We start from the raw sequence: 25,482 nt of genomic DNA, 5'->3' as shown, positions 1-25,482 counted from the left end.
GAAAAGTGGCCAATGATGATTTGTTTCCTAGTGAGTGTGCAGGACATGTTGGTAAGTTTGCTTATATAGAGATTTTGCTTAAGTCCCCAACATGTTCCTCCTAAAGATAATGTGGTTTTAATTAAGGAAAGGGGGTCCTGTTTCTGACCTAATTAATTAGATCTGAGAAAATTCTCTGAGCCACTATACTCTATAGTTAAGAGAGTTGTGTGTGGTGTAATCTTCTATCTCTATGCTTTTGTTTTCTTGGTCCAAACACTTTATTTGTTTCTCCCTTGGAGAAACAGACTTAACAGAATTAATTCCAATATTAATAACAGAATGAATGGAAATAGCACTAAAGAGTAATTAAAAAAAATACTAAATGAAATCACTTTGCAAAAGTATCATGGACTGCTAAAATAGGCAGGAGTGAAGATTTTCAAGTTTTTTTGATCATGTTCCCATAATATTCATAAACAGGTATAAAATTATATTGAAAGGATTTTTAGGGCTTTTTGTGTGTATCTACTTTGCTTTTCTATTTAGAGAAAATGTACTGCCAACTAGACTTGTAAGAGAACAAAGAAGACATATGAGACGTGAGTGGACAAGCTTTATATAAACCATACCAAACAAAATTAGATATAAAAAAGGTATTTAGGTACATGAATTAAACATCTTCAATGTTTCTTTTTTGTAATTATGTTCCAACTTGAAAGTTACCCAAGTATTTAGAATATGTGCTCCTAGGAAATAAGACTATTTCTTTTTTTTTTTAAGATTTTATTTATTTATTTGACAGAGAGAGAGAGAATGAGAGAGAGCACGAGCAGGGCGGGGTGGCAGAGGGAGAGGGAGAGAATTAGGCTCCTCTCTGAGCAAGGAGCCTAATGTGGGACTCGATCCCAGGAACCTGAGATCATGACCCGAGCCGAAGGCGGCTGCTTAACCGACTGAGCCATCCAGGTGCCCCCGAAGTAAGACTATTTCAATTGGAAAACAGACACTTTAATCCTAGTAGGAAGAGAAATAAAAATGAGAATGGAAAAGGGAGGAAGGAAGGTAATGTTCAAAGAGCAAAAGCAAAGCCAGGAAGTGTGCCTCATGGAAGCTGACATGTTTTTAGGTTGAAAGGAAGAAACTAAAAATCAAAGTGAGAGAAGGTGATTGGTGGAGGGGATTGGGTCAAAGGCTCTGCCATAACAGAGGGTAGAACCCTGGGCAAGAAGGCAAGGAGTAGGTATGGATACAGAAAACATTGTATTAGGGAGACGAGGCCTAATGTTCTACATGTTTTGAATGGTACCCTGTTCCAAATCAGAGCGTGAAAATTAGCTATGGGATGTGAGGACAGTGGGACAGATTTGAATAGTTGTTAAGAGAAATGGGGAAAGGAAGTAGCCAAGTATAAATGCAACAGTTGATAATTGGTTTTAAAGGCCAACGTTTTTTTGATCTATCACAACGTTTATTCAGTGGAGGAAGAAATAGATTTATAATTATGTCTACATTATAGTTGTAGGGGCTTTAGGGCCCTTTCTTTGGTATACCATTTCATCCTGTTATTTTTCTTCTTTGGACTTAGGGCATTTAAAAAAGACTGAATCACCTAATATACATGATATATATATAACAATATATATATTGTATGAGTTGTTTTTCCCATATATGTGGGAAAGAAAAATAACTCATACAATCTGGGAAAAAATATTCTGTTCTCAGATATCCATGAAAAACAGATCTCAGCGTAGAAATGCTGTCACTGAAAAGGTGTTCTGGGTCTAGACTAGAATTGACTGCAACCTAAACAAAGGTGTTAACCTACTTAAAGAAGAAAGTTTCACTCTGAGGGACTAATTAAAATTGGTCTTGAACCAAAGGAAAGGAATGAGTCATTCTCACTGTTCTTTATGTGGTGTGGCCAAGGCTGGCCAGTGTTGTGCTAGTTAGCTGTAGTCTACTCCTACAGTAGGAGCTGTAGTCTTGGTGGAGGCTGTGATAATCATATCAAAATAATTTGTACTCTGTGCTCCTAAGCTGGCTTATTTATGTGGACTTGATATTTTCAATGAAGCGTAGCTGCCACTTGTTGGCAGAGGTGCTTGTCTCTGTCAGAGATAATGGATTATCAGAAACATCATTTCTTCAGAGACAAATTTCTATCTAGAATAACCAGAATATTAATCAGCTTGGGTATCTGCTATGTGACAGACTCTGTGCTTGGTGGGGAATAAGATCTTCTCCGTGGAGATTTACAGTGTGGGTCGCTTGCCGTGGCATTTTTAATCAGAACAGATCCATCAAACTTCTGCTGTGGGCTTGCTCATCCTAATTCTGACCCATTTCTCATCTTTATGGGACATTTGAATTCCATCTGAGCCTGAATACTTACAGTACATTTTCAACATTTTGCTTCAACTCATCTTTTTTTTCTTTAAGATCATAATTTAACCAAATGGAGTTGTCTACATGACCTATGAACCAATGAGGGGAATTAAAGTCGGAGATATTGGCTTATCCCAACCCACAGGAGCTGGATCTGTTTCTTGGTGAAGGCTTTTAGAACAAGCACCCATCACTCTTCTCCCTTATTTCCTACTTCACATGGGGCAGAATTTCTACCTTGCAGTGGATGTGGCTGGCAAAGAAAGAGTTTCTTAGTGACCCTCTTGGAACAAGAGATGCCGACACTGGTTCTCTGTCAAAGTTCTTTTCCAGGAAGCATGTAAGGGATGTGTGGAGCCTCAGGTTCACTTCTGTCAGAAGCGTATCCTTTGTTTGGCTTACCTGATGACTTTGGGAGAAAGGGTTAGTAACACCAGAAGTACAAACCTCTTACAGTGAGGTCACATTAACAAGTGCAGTTTTATTACCACTGTCATTTTCACTGTGATCCTGGTGCTTGCTCCTTAAGACAAGATGTAATGCTGCCTCATCTTTCCTGAAGCCTCAAGAGGAAATGCTCACAATAATATTTTCAGAAAATTTGCTATGTGCATAGCCACATTTAAAAAAAGCATTTTGAATGGCTGGACACCTTCTACTCCCTATGTCTATATTCTGTTTCTTACAGGGTCCAGCTTTTTGTGCCTTCCAAGTGACTAATAGCTAAAAAAGTACACTTTTTTTTTTGCAAAAACATGAGAGTCTCTCTCCACCCAAGCAGCTCTGCCCACTAAACTGTCTTTTAGACGTTAGCAAGTATCTTTGTGGTCTAGACTGAAGCAGTGATCCATTCGTGGGGATTCTAGATCAAGTCAGGCATGATGAGTCTAAATCACTGATTTTTAGGGTGGTATGTATATCTATTAGGAATTGTGTTAAGGTGCAGGTTAACAGAAACCCAAACCAATTTACTGTTGCCTCGGTAGCAAGAAGCCTGAAGGCAGGTGGTTCAGAGCTGAAGGACTCGTCATGGTTACTTCTGGCTTCTTGCTCTGCCATTCTTAGCATGTGGCTGTCATCCAAGAAGAGGGGAGAGGGAAGAGCAAAAAGGATTATTGAGTCTGCCCTTTTTAGCTCAGGAAAATAATAGCTTTCCCGGAAGTCCCACCCAGTAGACTTCCATTTCCATCTCACTGGCCAGGGTTACACCACATGCCACCCCTAGCTGCAGGCATTCTGGAGAGGTGAGTATTTTTTTTTTTTTTTTTTTTTTTGTTTTTGTTAAGATTTTATTTATTTATTTGAGACAGAGAGAATGAGAGAAAGAGAGCACATGAGAGGGGGGAGGGTCAGAGGGAGAAGCAGGCTCCCTGCCGAGCAGGGAGCCCGATGCGGGACTCGATCCAGGGACTCCAGGATCATGACCTGAGCCGAAGGCAGTCGCTTAACCAACTGAGCCACCCAGGCGCCCTGGAGAGGTGAGTATTTTTAACTGGGAACATTGTTGCCTTGGATAAAATTGGGGTTCACTTGGCAAGGAGGAAGCTCAGTGGATGGGCAGTGATAGGGATCTGCCCTGGGGAGCCCCATGACATCTATCACAACCAGTTTTAGGTACTGCCTTTTATTTTATTTTATTTTTTTAGAGAAAGACGTGGTTTATTGTTAGTCACCATACAGTACATCATTAGTTTTTGATGTAGTGTTCAATGATTCATTATTTGCATATAACACCCCGTGCTCATTACAACACGTGCCCTCCTTAATACCCATCACCGGGCTACCCCATCCCTCTCCCCTCCCCGAAACCCTCAGATTGTTTCCCAGAGTCCATAGTCTCTCATGGTTCGTCTTCCCTCTGATTTCCCTCCCTTCAGTTTTCCCTTCCTTCCCCTAATGTCCTCTGTGCTATTGAGAAAGACATGGTTTAAATTCCAGCCATATCATGTCTGGTTGGTGTGGGTAAGGATAAGTCACAAAGCTTCTCTAACCATCAACCAGTCATCTGCAAAATGAATCAATAACGCACATATCATGAAATTTCTGTGGGGGATTAAGTTAAATAATGTTTGTATTGTTTTAACTATTGTGAGTGGTAACAATTATTTTTGTTGAAGAAATGTTGTTCCATTGATTTTGACCCATCTTGTTCTTTTTTTTTTAACCCATCCCCCCACACCCCTCCCCTCTAGAACCCTCAGTTTGTTTCTCAGAGTCCATTGTCTCTCATGGTTCGTCTCCCCCTCCGATATCCCCCCCTTCATTTTTCCCTTCCTGCTAGGTACTGCCTTTTAAATATCAGCATTGCTGTTCTGTTTCTGTGATGGAACGGAGTGGTTGGCCTTGGGTCATTTGTTTAGGAGAGGAGGTGATGGCATGAGGGGGTTATGCTTTTCCATTCTTCTAAAGAACAGTGGCTCCTTCTTGGTCTTTTACAAAAAGAATCTTTGACTTACAATGTGCTGAATGCAAATGGCAGAGAAGACCATTCCTCCCAGAGTTCTTTGGCTTATCCATATGATGAAAATAGTGCGGGGGGGGGGGTCACCTGAGTGGCTCAGATGGTTAAGCGTCTGCCTTTAGCTCAGGTCATGATCTCCAGGTCCTGGGATCGAGCCTCATGTTGGGGAGGCTCAGCGGGGAGTCTGCTTCTCCCTCTCCCTCTGCCTCTCCTCCTGCTATGTTCTCTCTCTCTCTGTATCTCTCTGTCTCAAATAAATAAATAAAAATCTTAAAAAAAAAAAAAGAAAATAGTGGGTTCCCAGCATAACCACAGACAGACAGGACTGGATTATCTGACCCCTCGCTCTGGCCCACTTTCTATTTCTTTCATACTCCAGAAGCACGAAAAAAAAAAGGGGGGTAGGGGAGGTTTTTCTTCTCAGGACGATTCCCTTGAGCTTGGGACCTTTTCTCCATCTTTCGTTTTTTCGGTGTTGCTCTTACTTCACATCTAGTTCATCCCAGCTCTCGGTTAAAGCGTGTCCTTCATCTTTCCTCCTGTGAAAGGGATCTGGGGAGACAAATGAAGTACATCTGACTTTAAGAGCCAGTATCACTGAACACATTCTCATGTACCTGTGACACTCTGCATGGCCTTCTTTTTAGTTGTATCTCCTATTCTAGGCCCTAGGACAGAGCTTCAAACTAGTATGATGCGGGCAAATGATAGCATATGACCTTCAGCCTTTGGGGTGGTGGGGCACAGCCTGGTGCCACCAGAGCGTCCCTGCCTGCCATTTTAAGGTATAAGCGTCTCTTTCATTTATCCCAATGTGCCCTACAAATGTTATCATTTTCTGTGTGCCAGGAGGTCAGAAAGCTTGGAAAATGCTGCTTTCAGGTGGCTGTCCTTTCTATCCATACAAATACCTGAACACTCTCTTCTTTTTTTGTATTGTTCGAGATTTACGCCTTCAGCTTTTTGTAAAGAATTATCCTAGCAGACGTGATGACTTGGTTGGTGTCTCCTGAGCACTGTTCATGGCAAACTTGTACTATGTCTTCACTCATTTTCATAGCTTAAGTTCCCTTTTTTTTTTTTTAATTCCACTTGGAGTTCTATTATGTTCTCCCAGCTTTGCTCTTCCTTTCTTTTCTATACGGGATTTTATAGACGGGAGCACACCCAGCTCCTTTCTTATCTATCAGCTCACCGTTGATGCTGCACCAGTTGTATCCTTTGTTCTTTCCAGTTTTGTCTTTTTTTTTTTTAAAGATTTTATTTATTTATTTGTGAGAGAGAATGAGATAGAGAGCATGAGAGGGGGGAGGGTCAGAGAGAGAAGCAGACCCCCCGCCGAGCAGGGAGCCCGATGCGGGACTCGATCCCGGGACTCCAGGATCATGACCTGAGCCGAAGGCAGTCGCTTAACCAACTGAGCCACCCAGGCGCCCTCCAGTTTTGTCTTTTGGTGACGTTGATTAACCAGGCCAAGCCCAGAAATGCCAACTTCCTTCAATCCCCTCGCCAGTTCTCCCATATCAGTGCAAGTGCAGAAATGCAGGGTAATAATCTGCCGGGAGCTGTTCATTCATAATAGTGTTCATTAATATTTCCCCCTTTATCTTTTCTTTCCTTTATTTTAGAACTTGCATTAGTCTTTGAGCTAAGGAAGGACTCGTGGGTTGTAATTAAGCTGAAAAGTGTTTGTTTGGTTTTTCCAGATGAGAATTCTCCAGCCAACTTCTGGGATTCTAAAAACAGGGGTGTGACTGGAACCCAAAAAGGGCAAATTGTATGGAGAATTGAGCCTGGGCCCTATTTCATGGAACGTAAGTACTAAGCGAGAAATAGAAGTTTGTTACTGAAAATTCCATAAATATATGGAATCCTAGGGAGTCTTTTCTGAATTTATTATAAAAGTTTTTGGCTCTGATTTACATATTTATGCCATGTGTCTTCAAACTGGGAAATATGTTGTTTTAGAAAATGCTCGTTAGACAATGTTCACATATTTTGAAAAAAGCATATGTAAATATATATATGTGTAGGTATATACATATGCACATTACATATACCTTGTGAATGCATAGTATATAAAGCATGTATGGTTATTTTAATACTTTACACATTTTATATACCCTGTATCTACATTTGTAGTTAATATTTATTAATTTCAGGGAGCAGAAAGAATAATTCAAGATTTCAGTTAATTTAAAATTTTTATTGGCCTATAGAATACTTTGCTATTATTTTTCCCAGCATTTTCCCAGACACTATTGCATCTGTGTCCTGGTCTTTACAATTAGGTGAGAGAGTCTGGGCACACTGCCCTGGAGGTCAATTTTAAGAATCAGAAATTGGCTGCAGATAACTCAGCCATTACCCAGTTGACCTGATGTTGTATTTCTTTGTAAATATAAATGCTTATACATAGTACATGGTTCACAGAAATATCTCATTCCTTTTTATTTAGGGTGAAAGGGAGTACTTATATTTGCCACTAATACTATTGAGAACATAGTATATACATTTTTGTGGAATAGATAGAAGTGTGAATGAATACGTGATTTACTGGGTGGTTCAAATTAACTTTTACATTTGGAGAATTCTTCATTAATGTAGGAAAAAATGGGATATTTAAATTTTTCTGAGTTGTTTAGTTTGTGTAAGAATTAAGTTTTCTATGTTCAAGAGATTTAATATAGGAGAGTGTGTACGTGGATGTTAGTACTGAAGGATGGTACATATTAAACCTTAAAATATAAAGTAAGGTTTGATTAAATGGGAACCTGATATAAGCATATTTTTATTGAAGTATATAAGTTTCTGTAATATAAAAAGTTATTTTCAAAGACTAACATCTGTTACTTTGAATTGCCATTAAAGACATCAGATAATTTCTTCCATATCCTTACTGGCAGGGCAGCATTTCATAACTTTCTCTAATCATGCTTCTCTCTCCAAAAGACTGTCTTTTTTTCATAGTTCACCATCTGCCTAGAGTTTCTCTTGAAACCTTAAAGGGAATTTAGTTTTTAAGGGAAAATGCCCATGATATATCAATACATGAGAGGGGGAAAAGCAGATACATATAACAATTCTAACTAATATCATGACACATAGGAAAAAGTCCGGAAGGAGATTTGCTGAAATGTGAACATGGGTTGTTTCCCAGGAGGGAAGATTATGGGTAATTTGTTTTTCTTGCTCATTTCTACTCTACTTTCCAACATTTGGCCCAGCTGGTATTGCCATCCACTGATGAGAAAAATAAGTGATAAAAGAATGTGGGAGAAAATGGAATGGGTTACTTTCATTTAATGCGATTCCTCCTTTGAAAGGATCCCAGGGTTTAAGAGGCTGATGTAGCTGAGAAATTCTGCCAACTGAACTTCAGGGGAAAATGTAAAACAACCTTTTTGTTCTCTACAAAACGCCAGACTGCTAGGAATGGTTCCTTCTGGTTAGAGTGTGCCGATTCATGTAGTGGGGCTCATGTGAACAACCTGGAAAGAAGTCAGTATCACATACTGCTATAATTTGGAACATTATGTGTGAAAAACCCTATTTGCAGAGTATCCCATTTGCCATGGTTGATTTTATTTCTCCTCCCAAAAGCTTTAGAGATTCTTAATGTCCTGGCTGATCAGGGTATGCTAATATCTCTGTCTGGATGAATGTTTTTCTTTATACCTTGTTCTAGTATTTAATAGAAATAAGCTTGACATTGAAGCTAAGAATTGGGAATGAAGAAAAGAGTAGGGTTTTGTTGTTGTTGTTGTTGCTTTATTTTCTCTTCTAAATTCCACCTTAATTCTGCACACACAAAATTGCAGATAATTGTGTATCATGACTGTAAAATTGGAAATACGCAGTAATGTTTTATTTAAGGACTGAGAAAAGTTGTGCACATTAAAATCCAAGACAGTGAATGAGAATTACAGAAAGATTTGGCTTTAGAATAAAGTCTACCTTCATTAATCAAAATGAGGGCTCCTCCAACACACATCCCTATCCTTTCAATGTGAAAACCTCAGGTAGTATTTATATGACTGCTTTGTAGTGCAGTCTGTGTCTTTTAGACATCATTTTTTTACCCCATATCTGGCTACAGCCGACCTAAGGGGACTTCCCAGCATAATGAAGTTTTGCTTGAACCTCTGGAGCTGATGGCATGGAACTTACAAAAAATTGGGCGGTGGTTAGACAGCTTCTATATTTTCAGCCTCTGATCTTGAAAACTTACGACTTTTAAAAACCTCTGCTTTCATCCTCAGAAAGAAAATTTATCTTTAGCTCATCAGAAGTTCAGGCAAAACAAAATTCTCTGAACATTGACCTAAGTTCATGGGCAAACCTTGATTTAAGTGCTGTCTAAGCTATTTCTGAATGTAAAGATGGCTTTAGTTTGTCTAGATGAAGCCCCAGAGGAGGCCGGCCGCCCAGACTTATATTATTACAGGGCCTACCTAAATGAATTTGAAGGACAAAGACGGGTTTAATTTTGGGCAGATGACCTTCTTAGGCACTGGACAGGAGGATCAACTTCCTCTGCACCTACTTGTCATAAGACTGTCAAAGAGTCCTCGGATGAGCTTATGCTTGCAGAAACCGAATGGGTCATCTTTGCAGGATGAATCTTGAGTTTGGAAATGTAAGAGGTTTCCAAGTTGTCTTGTCATGTTCGGATGTCTCTGTTATTCTATAGTCTTATGTAGACTATGGTCATTCGTTTATTCATTCATTCAGACCTGCTTTTGTTGTTCCTTCATTCCTTCTATTCATCTGTCCATCTATCTCTCCCCAGCCATCACGAGGTATTTATTAAGTGCCAACTTTGTGTCACATGCTCTTCTAGGAGCCCACTAAATCCTGGATCAGTGAATGAGCTTGGAAATAGTAAACTTCATTGCTGTGTGCTAAACTGCTTTGTGATCATTAAGGATAATATCAGAATATTGATACTGGTATAAGTGATATAGTGAGGAAACTGAGCATCAGAGATGTAAGTGGCTTGTGTCCTTAAAAGCCTTGTCTCTGATTGGTACTCAGATTAATTAATGTGCTTTCCAGGATGCAGTGCCTTGCCAAAAGAGAACCTTTATGGATGGCTTCTTTGGGGGTGGGGGTGAGGGAGGCAGGTGGCCTGGGCCTCTTATTTGTACTGTCAGAGCCTTTGCTTTAAATGTGTCCATTTCCAGGCCCCTTCCCGCCAACATCAGAATGACTTTTTTTTGTCCCTTGGGTGGAGATTTGGTGCTTTTTATTTTCTACTCTCATACTTTAGGCTTGGGATCCTGTTCATCCTCTAATCCTATTAGGTTTCTGCTACACCCACACTGATATTGTCTGTCTTTGATTTTCATGATTGTATATCTGAGCTTTAGCAGAGGAGGGTGAGGCCGTTCAGGCTCTTTTGACCCTTGTTAAAGAGAAGACAACTTGCAGTAACATATAAATGATAAGTTCACCTGTCACTGGAAATGTGGGCAGATTTCCTCAAAAACATGAGGATTAGAATGTGTTTGCTTTTTCCAGTTTGTGGCCTCTGAATAAAAGATCCTGTGAATAGGAATCATAATATGAAGAGTACAGTAAAAGCACATAGGCAATGGTTAAAATAATTTTTTAGAATAAATTGCAGTTAGCTTGATTTTTAAAAGATTATTCTTTTTTAAAAAAAAGATTTTATTTATTTATTTATTTATTTGAGAGACAACTAGAGTGAGAGAGCACAAGTGGGGGGAGCAGCAGAGAGAGAGGGAGAAGCAGGCCCCCCGCGGAGCAGGGAGCCCGACGCGGGGCTCGATCCCAGGACCCCGGGATCAGGACCTGAGCCGAAGGCAGACGCTTAGCGACTGAGCCACCCAGGCGCCCCTCAATAAATGGATTTTTTTGGGAGAAAATACTCTTGCTTTTTATAGTCTGAAGGAATACGTGTGTGCGCGCACACACACACACACACACACACTGGCACACATATATCTATTTCCATAATTTGAGGCCAATAGGAGGAGATGTTGGCTGCTACACTGGGCTGTGGAAAAACCATTCTCAGGGAGATGGGGTCATTCATTGCTCCTCATTCCTGTATCTCTGCTGCCTGTGCACAGGGCTGGCTGGCCCCACGGAGGGTGGGGGTGGGTGGGCTCCTCCCTTATCTGGTGCCCCATCATCATTCACATGTTCACTTTTACCTATATGTGTATCTGTTTCTCAGAAGTAGCTCTTTGTTTTCCTCTTGCAGTTAGTGGTTACAAATGGTAGCTAGAGTAGAAGCGTGAATGCCAGCTCCCCTTTTCTACCCCTCTTGTGTATTCTTCTAGGTTACCTCTTCCCACAACTAAGATGTTCAAGCACATCGATCAGAATGCTGCTCTCTCTCTCCTCTCTCTCACTCAGAGGGGATGTTGATTAGTTACACCATTTTTTAAAATCTTGAGTGACCTCATAAAGCACTAACTAATATTTGAAGAGGAACGCTCCCACTCAGCGTGGAACATTGCTCTAGTTTTAAGGAGCAGAACTGGTATTCTGCTGAGGGAGCAGGCTCGTTTCAATCCAGGTGCAAATAACTAGAGATTTTTGTTATAGCAAGGAATAAATAATACCCGGAATGGGTTCACAAGCAAAGCTGGCCAGGCTATCAATATCCTACGAACAAAAATCAACTTTTTTTTTTTTTTTTGTCTCATAATCTGTTACCTAGCGGACTCTTTAAACCTTACAAAAGGGGAGATAGCATCCTAACTTGAGAGGGAGTTAGGGGAAGATGTCTTATAAAAATGCCCTTCTCTTTATGGAAGAATGAGCCGCTCACTCACTTAGCACTGATTTGATCTATGTGGTGCTGCTGCGGGCAGAGTCACAGACTGCTGCTGGTTGCTAGCATTTCGAGTGTGATATTCATGAGCTCATGCCTGCAGAATTCAATGCTCGGGCATGTCACTGAGCTTGTTCTGCTTTGGCAGGCTTTGTGCATGGTGCTTAGCTTTGTTCCTATAGAATACATGCTATTGGTCTTGGAAGAAAGCAAGTGGGAGAGGAAGGTTTGCTCTGATCTGCACAGCTGTTATTGTTTCAGTAATAACTAAAAGCTTGTGTTCATGTCTGGGAAAGTCATTTGCAGAGGTGTTCCCAGACAAGTGATGTAAAGCTAGAATTCCTGTGTAGGTCGTCTTGCTGTTCCTCAAACCCAGCATGTTCGTTCATGCTTTCCTTTTGCTACTCCTCACTTTCTTGGCTCCATTTTTCTCATCTGTAAGTTTGAGTCCAGACCAATTCGTTCCATGAGGCCTTTCTGATTCCACTGTGTCCTCACTAATCTTCTCCATGGTCTCTACACTCTGCTACCTCATTGCTTTCTTTTTAGTGCTTGTCTTTTATATTTTGTCCTGCCTGTAATTGTCATCCTAACAGCAACACTATAAAACGCCCGCTAGACCAGAACCCTTTCTTGGATTCCCTTGCACTCTCTGGCATGTATTGTGATGGGTACATGGTAAAAATCTTTTGCTTGATGATGCTAATTACACTGTGAATCACTGCACTGTGATTATCATACATAATGGAAACACTCAATATTTTACCCCATGATAGAGTTAATTTTTTGAGCTTTAGTATTTTGTCATTGATAGGAAAATATGATATTGTATTCCTGTATATAGTATTTTTAATCCTATATAAATTTCTAAAAGAGAGTTTTTCTTCAATCATTATATCTTTCTCTTAAAACAGTCAAACCAAATACTCTGTAGCAGGCCATTTGGTACAGTCAGGAGTGTCAGTAGACTATTAACTTCCTTGGGGAAGTACATCTAGTGGTCCCATTTTAATAACCAGGTGGCTCAGTTGAGAGAGGAGCTCCACTCCTGTAGGCTGGGACTCTTCCCCGCAGCCTGCCCATCAGCATCATTGCCTATATTACACACAGCTTGGGAAAAGAGCATCTTGTGGTGACACTGCGGTGACTAAGATACTCTGTATACAGAGAAATTCTGGTGGCTGTGGGTTCTATCTTTGACACATTTTGGCTTCATGGTCTTTGAAATTGTCATTACTTTACAAAATCAGTAATTGGCATTTGAGTTGCTTTTCTATCAAGCTGAGATTATATATACATGCACACACATGCATACACACACACACACACGCACACACCTACCTGTGGGGAGAGAGCTATATTTCCACATATCTATCTATCTATCTATCTATCTATCTATCTATCTATCTATCTATCTATCACCTATCATCTATTTCTCTAACCATATCTATATATCTATATGCCAGAGGTTCCTAAATTTGATCCCTGCCCAGTGGCTGCATTGAAACCACTTGGAAAATTAAAATACAAATTCCCTATCCTGGCAGTCTACTACAGTATTCTTTTTTACTTTGTTAGACTGCTTTTTTTGCTATTTCCATTGACAGCAGCAGTCTGTCTATGTTGTAGAGGTTAGGAGTGAAGGCTTCGGAATCGGACGGATTGGGTTTGAGTCCTGACTCTGTCATTTCCTGTTTGCTCGACCTTCTGAAAGCCTCAGCACTTCTTCTGTAACATGGGGACAGGCATCTCTGCCTCCTAAGGTTGAGGTGAGGATTAAATAACAACATGAGCAGAGACAAGCATGGGGGCTGGCACGCGGTGGACTACCTTGGCAAAAGGTGACCAGTTCAATTCTTGCCCTACACTATACGTATTTTGGTGTGTTGTTTTTGTGCATTATTTTTCTCATGTATTCAGGATGTTCTTAGAAAATGTCAGAGGACCATATAAAATCAGACAGGAGTTGGTATCCTTTGTTACTCTGATTGGAAAAGAAGGGGTCATTCAGAGAGTCCTGAGTAGGATTTTCTGAGAGGTGATGTGGCGGATTTCTTCAGCCAATTCCTAAATGACTTGTCTCAGTGTTTCATTCCTTGTTTTTCTCCAATCGATGTGCAGCGGAGATAAAAATCTGTTTTAAGTACTACCACGGCGTTAGTGGAGCCCTTCGCGCCACCACCCCTTGCATCACCGTGAAGAACCCAGCTGTGATGGTGAGTGCCCCTCATTGTCGCCTTCCTTGGGAGGTCCGCAGGGCCCTGGTTTCTATTTTGGCCTGTGCAGCTCTGGCAGGGTGGTGGGGAACAGTGAAGAAGGAAACACATAACAGCATGGGCACCCGTTTTAGGAAAGGAAATGACTTACAGGCTGGCTTACCTGGATCCATAGCACAAATCAGTGGACAAATCTGATTTAATTTATAACAACTTTGTAAATAGGCACCTCTTCAGAGAACCCATTCAGGAAGGAAATTAATGAGTACCTCATCAAACTTAGTCTTAAACTTAGTTTAAATTTAATCTAGGTGACTGGTTGGGAGGAGATGGTGGCATTGCATCTTAACGTGAGTCTAATTTATGTGAGCTCAGTGAGTAAAAGGGAAAAATAACAATTTAAATCATGTGTGACTCTACCTGCCAGTCAACTTAACAAGCTTTCACCCCAAAGAGTATGAGATGGGGATCACGTGTGTGCTGTTCCCTCAGGAGGTCTGAGCACCAGATCCCTTCATGCTGAGTTGGACTCTAGTGCCTAAAGATACCACACATTTTTGGTATAACATGGCTGCTCAATGTGGCCAGGTCTTCAAGTGAAGAAAGATACCTAATTTAGTTTTGGGGGAACCGGTTGTGTTGGACTTTTGAAGGAAAATATGTCTATTTTCAGCATGGTACTTTCCAAAGGATTACTTTTCACAATTTTGTGATTTTTCACTCCATTGACTAACTTTAGAATCTAACAGCTTTGCAATATGTACTCCATTTACATGAGTGGTTGCGTTCAGATGGTTTGGAGATTCTTAGAGTCTAAGATATGTAAAGCATTGCAGTTACTATAAGCCATTAATAAAAATCAGGCCATGAAATTATAGAAGAAAAATATCGACTCCCACCATATAGAATCTTTATAACTCTGTGTACGTGTGTGTGTGTGTGTGTTGTGTGTATGTATGCATTTATAGATGCATGCATTTTTGGAAATAGGCAACTGGCCATGTTGACTCCTTGAAATTCAGAAAGTAATCTCTGCAGGTGGCATTTTGAAATTGTCCAGACCCACCAATGTGGTATTCATGAAGTCTTTCCTTTTCATTTATTCATTCAAACAAATATTCACTGGGTACCTGCTAAGTACCTGGCATTGCATCCACCACCAAGTATGACACAAGCCAAAACCCGGTTGCTCTCACATCTGGTGGGGACAAGAGACATCAATTAAATTATTTGAGTGATAATTACTATGAGGAGGAGTAAAATGGGACTATGACAGCATGTACTAGTAGGATTTATCCTGATCAAGTAGGTCTTAGAAGGCTTCCTTGAAGGTGTGTTTGCAGGACAATCTGAAGGATGAGTAGGAGTTACTTAGGTGAAGAGGGGGAGGGAAAAGTATTTCAGATAGTAGGAATAGTATGTGTAACATCTTCAGTATCTAAATATTCTTCTCATATTTGAATTATATTTGAGTTCCTATGTAGTAAACATCATTTAGAATTTAAAAAAATAATCAACATTTACTACACAAGATTTTGAAGGAGAATAACAATTATTGATTACAAAATCTGCCATGACACAAACTAAGCCCTGGACTATGCTTTAATTAATATTCTAAAAAGAAAAACCCTGGAAAAGTGAGGTTGTTTTTTTTTTAAATAATAAAACCTTTGAAAAATTAACTTTGTATGAAATTAGACAGTAGCTTCCAAACATGATTTTCTGGATTCAGATTTTCTTAGACTTGAGCAATTTCAGTGATCAGATAGCATCGAAGACAGCAGGACTTTACAGCTTGGTGAACATTGATCTCATTCCATTGATTTTGCATTGAGATTACTCTGTCAAAACCTGTGGATTGTTTGGAGATAATTAATTTGCTTCAGACAGGTTTTAGAGAACCTTAAAAGCTTCCCAGATACAGCTCTGGCCAGAGCCAGAATATTTTGGTTCAAGGGGTGACTAATGAAATTGGTGGTCAGTAGGTTTCTGACCCAGCTGAGACAATTGGGTCTGTATCCCAAACTGGAAGGCTGTGCCACATGGACACCTCATGATGCTGTGTTTCTATCACAGCACGGTGGCCACCTCGTTATAAGACATGCGTCTATTTAGTGTGACCGGTTGACAACACTGACATTTACAAAGGCCTTTAGTTTAATTATTCCATGACCATATGCGAAGAACAGTCCTGGAAGAAGTAGTGGAGCTACTCTGTAGGGAAAGAAATGAGCTGCCATCCTCATCTTATGGTCTCCTCTCTCATACGTCCTTTTGCAATGTATCAGGGATTAAAAAAAGTTGTGTCTTTTCTGTCATTTGCACTTTGACGTCATTGTCATTCACCAGAGTACACAGCGATTTGTGTCTCAGGCACTTGGAACAGGAAATCCTCTGGCTTCGGGGACATAAAAAGGCTAGCATCACTCACTACCACATTATTGTTCCAACACTTGATTGTCAGTGTTGCTTCTGGGTTTTCCTGGAATGAATCTATGGAGTGAGTTTATTTAAAAACCTCTCTCTAAACATTGAGAGCAGATGTGTTTCTTATCACTGATGTCCCTATATCTAGCGACAGTGTTTGGTCTTTCCTGACCTTATTGTCATGAATGATAAAAATTCTTGAATTCTTTGAGTATTATTTCAGATGAGCATTTGCCATAGTTGTAGTAAAGGACACAATCTGTGAATTCTGGGAGAATTGTTTCACATTAGCCTTTTGTAAGACAGTAGTTTATATTTTTAAAATGAGAGTTCGAAGGCATTTTCTTGTGTTTCTGTAATAGCTTATAACATTTTAAATAAGTTTAAGTGAAGACAGACCATGAACCTTTTCCATCTCATTTAACTCACTTAGCAGCGCTATGGCCTAGCAGGAAGAGACATCATGTTTTTGGAGGGAACACATCTCACTGGGCAGTGTGGTACATTTGAGGGGGGGCTATGGTTTATCAGATGTCTGGCTGTACCCGGGACTTGGAGGGGCAGGTTGCTAAGTGTCTGTCTCAGTAGCATCCTGTACTACCTCACTCTGTTCATCACTCTATAGCCCAGGGGTGTGTGCAGTGAAAGCGGGATGACACAGTGACAGCCATCAATTATCTGGTCAGTTTGCTGCTGTCTCTGTTTCAGGTAAGCTGGGGGTGATGAGTCAGAGGGGAACAACACAATATAATAAACCATGCATACTTGTTGAGAGCCAACCCAGAATTATCAAGTAGTAGTTTTATGGATGAGATAAAATGAGGATACCTGGATGGTACCCAAGTATATTGCAGATGACATTTGAAAACATCAGGAATCAGTTAAGTGCCATACAATATAGTTTTGATTAAGGTACAGGAAGTAGAGAAGGAAGCAGAAATTTATATTTCAAAATTTGAATGGAATTTATTTTAAAATTGCTCAACTTTGCTTGGCTTAGCGAAAGTTTTATCTCTTAGCAGTATATGATTTTTTTTAAAATTGAAGTATAATTAGCAGTGTATTAGTTTCAGGTGTACAATATAATTATTCAACAACTCCACATAATACTCAGTGCTCATCATGATAATTGTACTCTTTAATCCTTATCACCTATTTCACCCATCTTCCCACCCAGCTTTCCTCTGGTAACTACCAGTTTGTTCTCTGTATTTAAGAGTCTGGTTTTTTGTTTTTCTTTTTGTTGTTGTTGTTTGTTCATTTGTTTTGTTTCTTAAATTCCATATATGAATAAAATCATGTGATGTTTATCCTTCTCTATTTCACTTAGCATTATATTCTCTAGCTCTATCCCTATTGTTGCAAATGGCAAGATTTCATTCTTTTTATGGTTGAGTAATATTCTATTGTGTATATGCATCACATCTCCTTTATCCATTCATCTATCAGTGGACACTTGGGCTGCTTCCATATCTTGGCTATTGTAAATAATGCTGCAATAAAGATAGGGGTGCATGTATATTTTCAAATTAGTGTTTTTGTTTTCCCTGGGTAAATACCCAGTAGTGTAATTACTGGATCATATGGTAATTCTGTTTTTAATTTTTTGAGGAACGCACATACTGTTTTCCACAGTGGTTGCACCAGTTTGCATTTGGTGGTGTGTGATTTTTAAGGGAGTAAGGGAGTGCTGCAAAGATTAGATGCAAGGGTTTAATCTAAAGTTTAGAATTAAAATGTGGTTTCTGTTTCCTAACTATTCAAAATACATTCTGCCTTCACTTCTGTCTCTTCTAGTATTGTGGACTTCTTTTTTAGAGAAACAGGAAACTCTTTTTTTTCTAGTATATTACAAATTGAGCATTAACTATACATAAATAGAGAGAAAGCGGGGGGGGGGGGGCGGAGCAAGATGGCGGAGGAGTAGGAGACCTGGATTTCGTCTCCTCTCAGGAATTCAGCTGGATAGGGATCAAACCATTCTGAACACTTACAAACTCAACAGGAGATCGAAGAAAAGAAGAGCAACAACTCTCTCATCAGAAAAGCGACCACTTTCTGGAAGGTAGGACGTGCGGAGAAGTGAATCCGAGTTGATATTCGGGAAGCTAGACGGCGGGGGAGGGGCCTCTGTTGGCCGCTTCTGGCAAGTGATTGAACCACGGAGCACAAAATCGGAACTTTTAAAAGTCTGCTCCGCTGAGGGACGTCACTCTGGTGGCTAAGCGGGGGGTGGAACCCTCTGGGACAGTGTGGTCTCAGGACCCTCGGGGTCACAGAAAGACCGGGAGTGCCTGAGTGTGGCAGGGCTCCCAGGTATAACGGAGCAGGGAAGCTGGCTGCAGAGGCGGAGCCCAGGCACGGGCTCTCAGCTCGGGGTTGCCATAAACCCTGATCCGTGGCACAGTCGGGCCACTGCTCCTCCAGCAGGGACCCAACAAGCGGCAGATCCGGGGAGACTCACCTTCCTCCCCCGGGGAGGAGCTGCGCGGGAGTGCATCACAGGGATCTGCTGGGTTTGGAGACTCCGCACAGGGTCGGGTGCCAGAGATAGAAACGCGCGGTCACAGGCCCGGTGAGCACGGAGTGCGGCCGGAGACCGGGGAGACGGGAGTGACTGACGGCTTTTCTCTGGGGGCGCACTGAGGAGCGGGCCCCGAGTTCTTGGCTCCTTCGGGGCGGAGATTGGGAGGCTGCCATCTTCACTCTCCGCCTCCAAAGCTGTACGGAAAGCTTGCAGGGAACAAAAGCTCTGGAGAGCGGGGCACCTGGGTGGCTCAGTCGGTTAAACGGCTGCCTTTGGCTCAGGTCACGATCCCAGGGTCCTGGGATCAAGCCCCGAATCAGGCTCCTTGCTCAGCGGAGAGCCTGCTTCTCCCTCTCCCTCTGCCTGCCTCTCTGCCTACTTGTGCTCTCTATCTCTCTGTCAAATAAATAAATAAAATCTTTAAAAAAAAAAAAAAAGCTCCGGAGAGCAACCCGAGCAGATTACTTAGCCCAGACCGGGCAAGGGCGGGGCACTTCCGCCTCCGGCAAAGACATTTGGGAACCACGGCAACAGGCCCCTCCCCCAGAAGATCAGCGAGAACAGCCAGCCAAGACCAAGTTTACCCATCAATGAGAATGGCAGAACTCCAGCACTAGGGGACTACTGCACATAGAATTCATGGCTTTTTTACCATGATTCTTTAGTCTTTCAAAGTTAAGTTTTTTTTTTAACTGTCTTTTTTTCTTTTTTTTTTCTTTTTGAATTTTTCTTTTTCCCCTTTTCAACCAACATCTTATCAATCCCTTTTTTTAAAAAAAACATTTTTATTTTTCATTTTTTGAGTCATATTCTATCCCTTCATAGTAGTTACCTGTATTCTTGGCTTATATATATAAGTTGTTCTCTCTTTAAAATTTTGAGATAGTTTCTTCTAACAGATTAAAATATACCCTAAATCTCTAGTATATGGTGTTTTCTATTCCCCTGCCTGATCACATCCTCTCCCTTTTTTTTCTTTTTCTTTTTTCTTTTTTTAAATCCTCTTCTTTCTTTTTTCAAACAACTTCTTATCAATTCCTTTTATAAAATTTTTTATAATTTTCATCTTTACAGTCATATTCCATCCCTTCATTATATCAACCCTTATTTTTGTACATATATAAGTTTTTCTTTCTTTAAAATTTTGGGAGGCACTTTCTTCTAACAGACCAAAATACACCCAAAATCTAGTGTGTGGCACTGATCTATATACCAGCCTGATCATATTTGATCACATTCTGGTTTTTTGTTGTTGTTGTTGTTTTGTTTTGTTTGTTTTTATCTTTATCTTTATCTTTTTCTTTTTTTTTTTCTTTTTCTTTTTTCTCTCTTTCCCTTTCTTTTCCCACTGCTTCAGGTCTTTTCTGATTTGTTTAGAGTATATTTTCTGGGGACGTTGTTACTCTGCTAGCATTTTGTTCTCTCATTAATCTATTCTCCTCTGCACAAAATGACAAGACGGAAAATATCACCTCAACAAAAAGAACAAGAGGTAGTACCGACTGCCAGGGACCTACTCAATATGGACATTAGTATGATATCAGATCTAGAGTTCAGAATCATCACTTTAAAGATACTAGCTGGGCTTGAAAAAAATATGGAAGTTATTAGAGAAACCCTTTCTGGAGAAGTAAAAGAACTAAAATCTAACCAAGTAGAAATCAAAAAGGCTATTAATGAGGTGCAATCAAATATGGGGGCGCTAACTGCTAGGATAAATGAGGCAGAAGAAAGAATCAGTGATATAGAAGATGAAATGATAGAAAATAAAGAAGCTGAGAAAAAGAGAGATAAACAACTACTGGATCACGAGGGCAGAATTTGAGAGATAAGCAATACCATAAGACGAAACAACATTAGAATAATTGTGATCCCAGAAGAAGAAGAAAGAGAGAGAGGGGCAGAAGGTATAATGGAGCAAATTATAGCAGAGAACTTCCCTAATTTGGGGAAGGAAACGGGCATCAAAATCCAGGAAGCACAGAGAACCCCTCTCAAAATCAATAAAAATAGGTCAACACCCTGACATCTAATAGTAAAACTTACGAGTCTCAGAGACAAAGAGAAAATCCTGAAAGCAGCTCGGGAGAAGAGATATGTAACCTACAATGGTAGAAACATTAGATTGGCAACCCTATCCACAGAGACCTGGCAGGCCAGAAAGGACTGGCAGGATATATTCAGAGCACTAAATGAGGAAAATATGCAGCCAAGAATACTAGATCCAGCTAGGCTGTCATTGAAAATGGAGAGATAAAAAGCTTCCAGGACAAACAAAAACTAAAGGAATTTGCAAACACAAAACCAGCCCTACAAGAAATCCTGAAAGGGGTCCTCTAAGCAAAGAGAGACCCTAAAAGCAACATAGACCAGAAAGGAACACAGACAATAAACGGTAACAGTCACCTTACAGGCAATACAATGGCACTAAATTCCTGTCTTTGGTACTAGTTTGGTACCAGGGTAACTACTATGAAGGGATAGAATATGACTCTAAAAATGAAAAATAAAAATGTTTTTTAAAAAAGGGATTGATAAGATGTTGGTTGAAAAAGGGAAAAAGAAAAATTCAAAAAAAAAAAAGACAGTTAAAAAAAAAAAACTTAACTTTGAAAGACTAAAGAATCATGGTAAAAAAGCCATGAATTCTATGTGCAGTATTCCCCTAGTGCTGGAGTTCTGCTGTTCTCATTGATCGGTAAACTTGGTCTTGGCTGGCTGAATGTAAATGGACTAAATGCCCCAATCAAAAGACACAGGCTATCAGACTGGATTAAAATACAAGACCCATTGATATGCTGTCTGCAAGAGACTCATTTTAGAACCAAAGACATCCCCAGATTGAAAGTGAGGGGGTGGAAAACCATTTACCATGCTAATGGACACCAAAAGAAAGCTGGGATGGCAATCCTTATATCAGACAAATTAGATTTTAAACCAAAGACTGTAATAAGAGATGAGGAAGGACATTATATCCTACTTAAAGGGTCTATCCACCAAGAAGATCTAACAATTGTAAATATCTATGCCCCTAACATGGGAGCAGCCAATTATATAAGGCAATTAATAACAAAAGCAAAGAAACACATCGACAACAATACAATAATAGTGGGGGACTTTAACACCCCCCTCACTGAAACGGACAGATCGTCTAAGCAAAAGATCAACAAGGAAATAAAGACTTTAAATGACACACTGGACCAAATGGAGTTCACAGACATATTCAGAACATTCCATCCCAAAGCAATGGAATACACATTCTTCTCTAGTCCCCATGGAACATTCTCCAGAATCGATCACATCCTAGGTCATAAATCAGGTCTCAACCAGTACCAAAAGATTGGGATCATTCCCTGCCTATTTTCAGACCACAATGCTTTGAAACTAGAACTCAATCACAAGAGGATAGTCGGAAAGAACTCAAATACATGGAGGCTAAAGAGCATCCTACTGAAGAATGAATGGATCAACCAGGAAATTAAAGAAGAATTAAAAAAATACATGGAAACCAATGAAAATGAAAACACAACTATTCAAAATCTTTGGGATGCAGCAAAGGCAGTCCTAAGAGGAAAGTATATAGCAATACAAGCCTTTCTCAAGAAACAAGAAAGGTCTCAAGTACACAACCTAACCCTACACCTAAAGGAGCTGGAGAAGGAATAGCAAATAAAGCCTAAACCCAGCAGGAGAAGAGAAATAATAAAGATCAGAGCAGAAATCAATGAAATAGAAACTAAAAGAACAGTAGAACAGATCAATGAAACTAGGAGCTGGTTCTTTGAAAGAATTAACAAGATTGATAAACCCCTGGCCAGACTTATCAAAAAGAGAAATGACCCAAATCAACAAAATCATGAATGAAAGAGGAGAGATCACAACCAACACCAAAGAAATACAAACAATTATAAGAACATATTATGAGCAACTCTATGCCAACAAATTAGATAATCTGGAAGAAATGGATGCATTCCTAGAGATGTATCAACTACCAAAACTGAACCAGGAAGAAATAGAAAACCTGAACAGACCTATAACCACTAAGGAAATTGAAGCAGTCATCAAAAATCTCCCAACAAACAAAAGCCCAGGGCCAGATGGCTTCCCAGGGGAATTCTGCCAAATATTTCAAGAAGAATTAATACCTATTCTTCTGAAACTGTTCCAAAAAATAGAAATGGAAGGAAAACTTCCAAACTCATTTTATGAGGCCAGCATTACCTTGATCCCAAAACCACACAAAGACCCCATCAAAAAGGAGAATTACAGACCAATATCCCTGATGAACATGGATGCAAAAATTCTCACCAAAATACTAGCCAATAGGATCCAACAGTACATTAAAAGGATTATTCACCACGACCAAGTGGGATTTATCCCTGGGCTGCAAGGTTGGTTCAACATCCGCAAATCAATCAATGTGATACAATACATTAACAAAAGAAAGAACAAGAATCATATGATCCTCTCAATAGATGCAGAAAAAGCATTTGACAAAGTACAGCATCCTTTCTTGATCAAAACTCTTCAGAGTATAGGCATAGAGGGTACATACCTCAATATCATAAAAGCCATCTATGAAAAACCTACAGCGAATATCATTCTCAATGGGGAAAAACTGAGAGTTTTCCCCCTAAGGTCAGGAACATGGCAGGGATGTCCACTGTCACCACTGCTATTCAACATAGTATTGGAAGTCCTAGCCACAGCAATCAGACAACAAAAAGAAATCAAAGGCATCCAAATTGGCAAAGAAGAAGTCAAACTCTCACTCTTTGCAGATGATATGATACTTTATGTGGAAAACCCAAAAGACTCCACCCCAAAACTGCTAGAACTCATACAGGAATTCAGTAAAGTGGCAGGATATAAAATCAATGCACAGAAGTCAGTGGCATTCCTATACACCACCAACAAGACAGAAGAAAGAGAAATTAAGGAGTCGATCTCATTTACAATCACACCGAAAACCATAAGATACCTAGGAATAAATCTAACCAAAGAGACAAAGGATCTGTACTCAGAAAACTATAAAATACTCATGAAAGAAAATGAGGAAGACACAAAGAAATGGAAAAACGTTCCATGCTCATGGATTGGAAGAACAAATATTGTGAAGATGTCAATGCTACCTAGAGCAATCTACACATTCAATGCAATCCCCATCAAAATACCATGCACTTTTTTCAAAGAAATGGAACAAATAATCCTAAAATTTGTATGGAACCAGAAAAGACCCCACATAGCCAGAGGAATGTTGAAAAAGAAAAGCAAAGTTGGCGGCATCACAATTCCGGACTTCCAGCTCTATTACAAAGCTGTCATCATCAAGACAGTATGGTACTGGCACGAAAACAGACACATAGATCAATGGAACAGAATAGAGAGCCCAGAAATGGACCCTCAACTCTATGGTCAACTCATCTTTGACAAAGCAGGAAAGAATGTCCAATGGAAAAAAGACAGTCTCTTCAACAAATGGTGTTGGGAAAATTGGATAGCCACATGCAGAAGAATGAAACTGGACCATTTCCTTACACCACACACAAAAATAGACTCCAAATGGTTGAAAGACCTAAATGTGAGACAGGAGTCCATCAAAATCCTAAAGGAGAACACAGGCAGCAACCTCTTTGACCTCAGCTGAAGCAACTTCTTCCTAGAAACATCGCCAAAGGCAAGGGAAGCAAGGGCAAAAATGAACTATTGGACTTCATCAAGATAAAAAGCTTTTGCAAAGCAAAGGAAACAGTCAACAAAACCAAAAGACAACCGACAGAATGGGAGAAGATATTTGCAAATGACATATCAGATAAAGGGCTAGTATCCAAAATCTATAAAGAACTCATCAAACTCAACACCCAAAGAACAAAGAATCCAATCAAGAAATGGGCAGAAGACATGAACAGACATTTCTGCAAAGAAGACATCCAAATGGCCAACAGACACATGAAAAAGTGCTCAATATCGCTTGGCATCAGGGAAATCCAAATCAAAACCTCAATGAGATACCACCTCACACCAGTCAGAATGGCTAAAATTAACAAGTCAGGAAACGACAGATGTTGGCGGGGATGCGGAGAAAGGGCAACCCTCCTACACTGTTGGTGGGAATGCAAGCTGGTGCAGCCACTCTGGAAAACAGTATGGAGGTTCCTCAAAAAGTTGAAAATAGAGCTACCATATGATCCAGCAATTGCACTACTGGGTATTTACCCCAAAGATACAAAAGTAGGGATCCGAAAGGGTACGTGCACCCCGATGTTTATAGCAGCAATGTCCACAATAGCCAAACTGTGGAAAAAGCCAAGATGTCCATCAACAGATGAATGGATAAAGAAGAAGTGGTATATATATACAATGGAATATTATGCAGCAATCAAAAGGAATGAGATCTTGCATTTGCAACGACATGGTTGGAACTGGAGGGTATTATGTTGAGCGAAATAAGTCAAACAGAGAAAGACATGTATCATATGACCTCACTGATATGAGGAATTCTTAATCGCAGGAAACAAACTGAGGGTTGCTGGAGTGGGGGTTGGGGTGGGAAGGATGGGGTGACTGGGTGATAGACACTGGGGAGGGTATGTGCTCTGGTAAGCGCTGTGAATTGTGCAAGACTGTTGAATCTCAGATCTGTACCTCTGAAACAAATAATGCAATATATGTTAAG

At 40.1% G+C, this 25,482-nt stretch overlaps 1 protein-coding gene across 1 annotated transcript in view; it reads left to right on the top strand.

Moving 5' to 3' along the window:
- HECW2 (HECT, C2 and WW domain containing E3 ubiquitin protein ligase 2) overlaps positions 1-25,482 on the top strand; it is a 225,631-nt gene that overhangs the window by 67,816 nt on the left and 132,333 nt on the right. Inside the window, exons 2-3 of the mRNA XM_021702919.2 lie at positions 6,535-6,642; positions 13,758-13,852. Of these exons, the coding sequence (XP_021558594.1) occupies positions 6,535-6,642; positions 13,758-13,852 (203 nt within the window). The remainder of the gene's footprint in view (positions 1-6,534; positions 6,643-13,757; positions 13,853-25,482) is intronic.

Source organism: Neomonachus schauinslandi, chromosome 3 (assembly GCF_002201575.2).
Source record: "Neomonachus schauinslandi chromosome 3, ASM220157v2, whole genome shotgun sequence".
NCBI lineage: Eukaryota > Metazoa > Chordata > Mammalia > Carnivora > Phocidae > Neomonachus > Neomonachus schauinslandi.
This window is presented reverse-complemented; position numbering and strand designations above follow the sequence as displayed.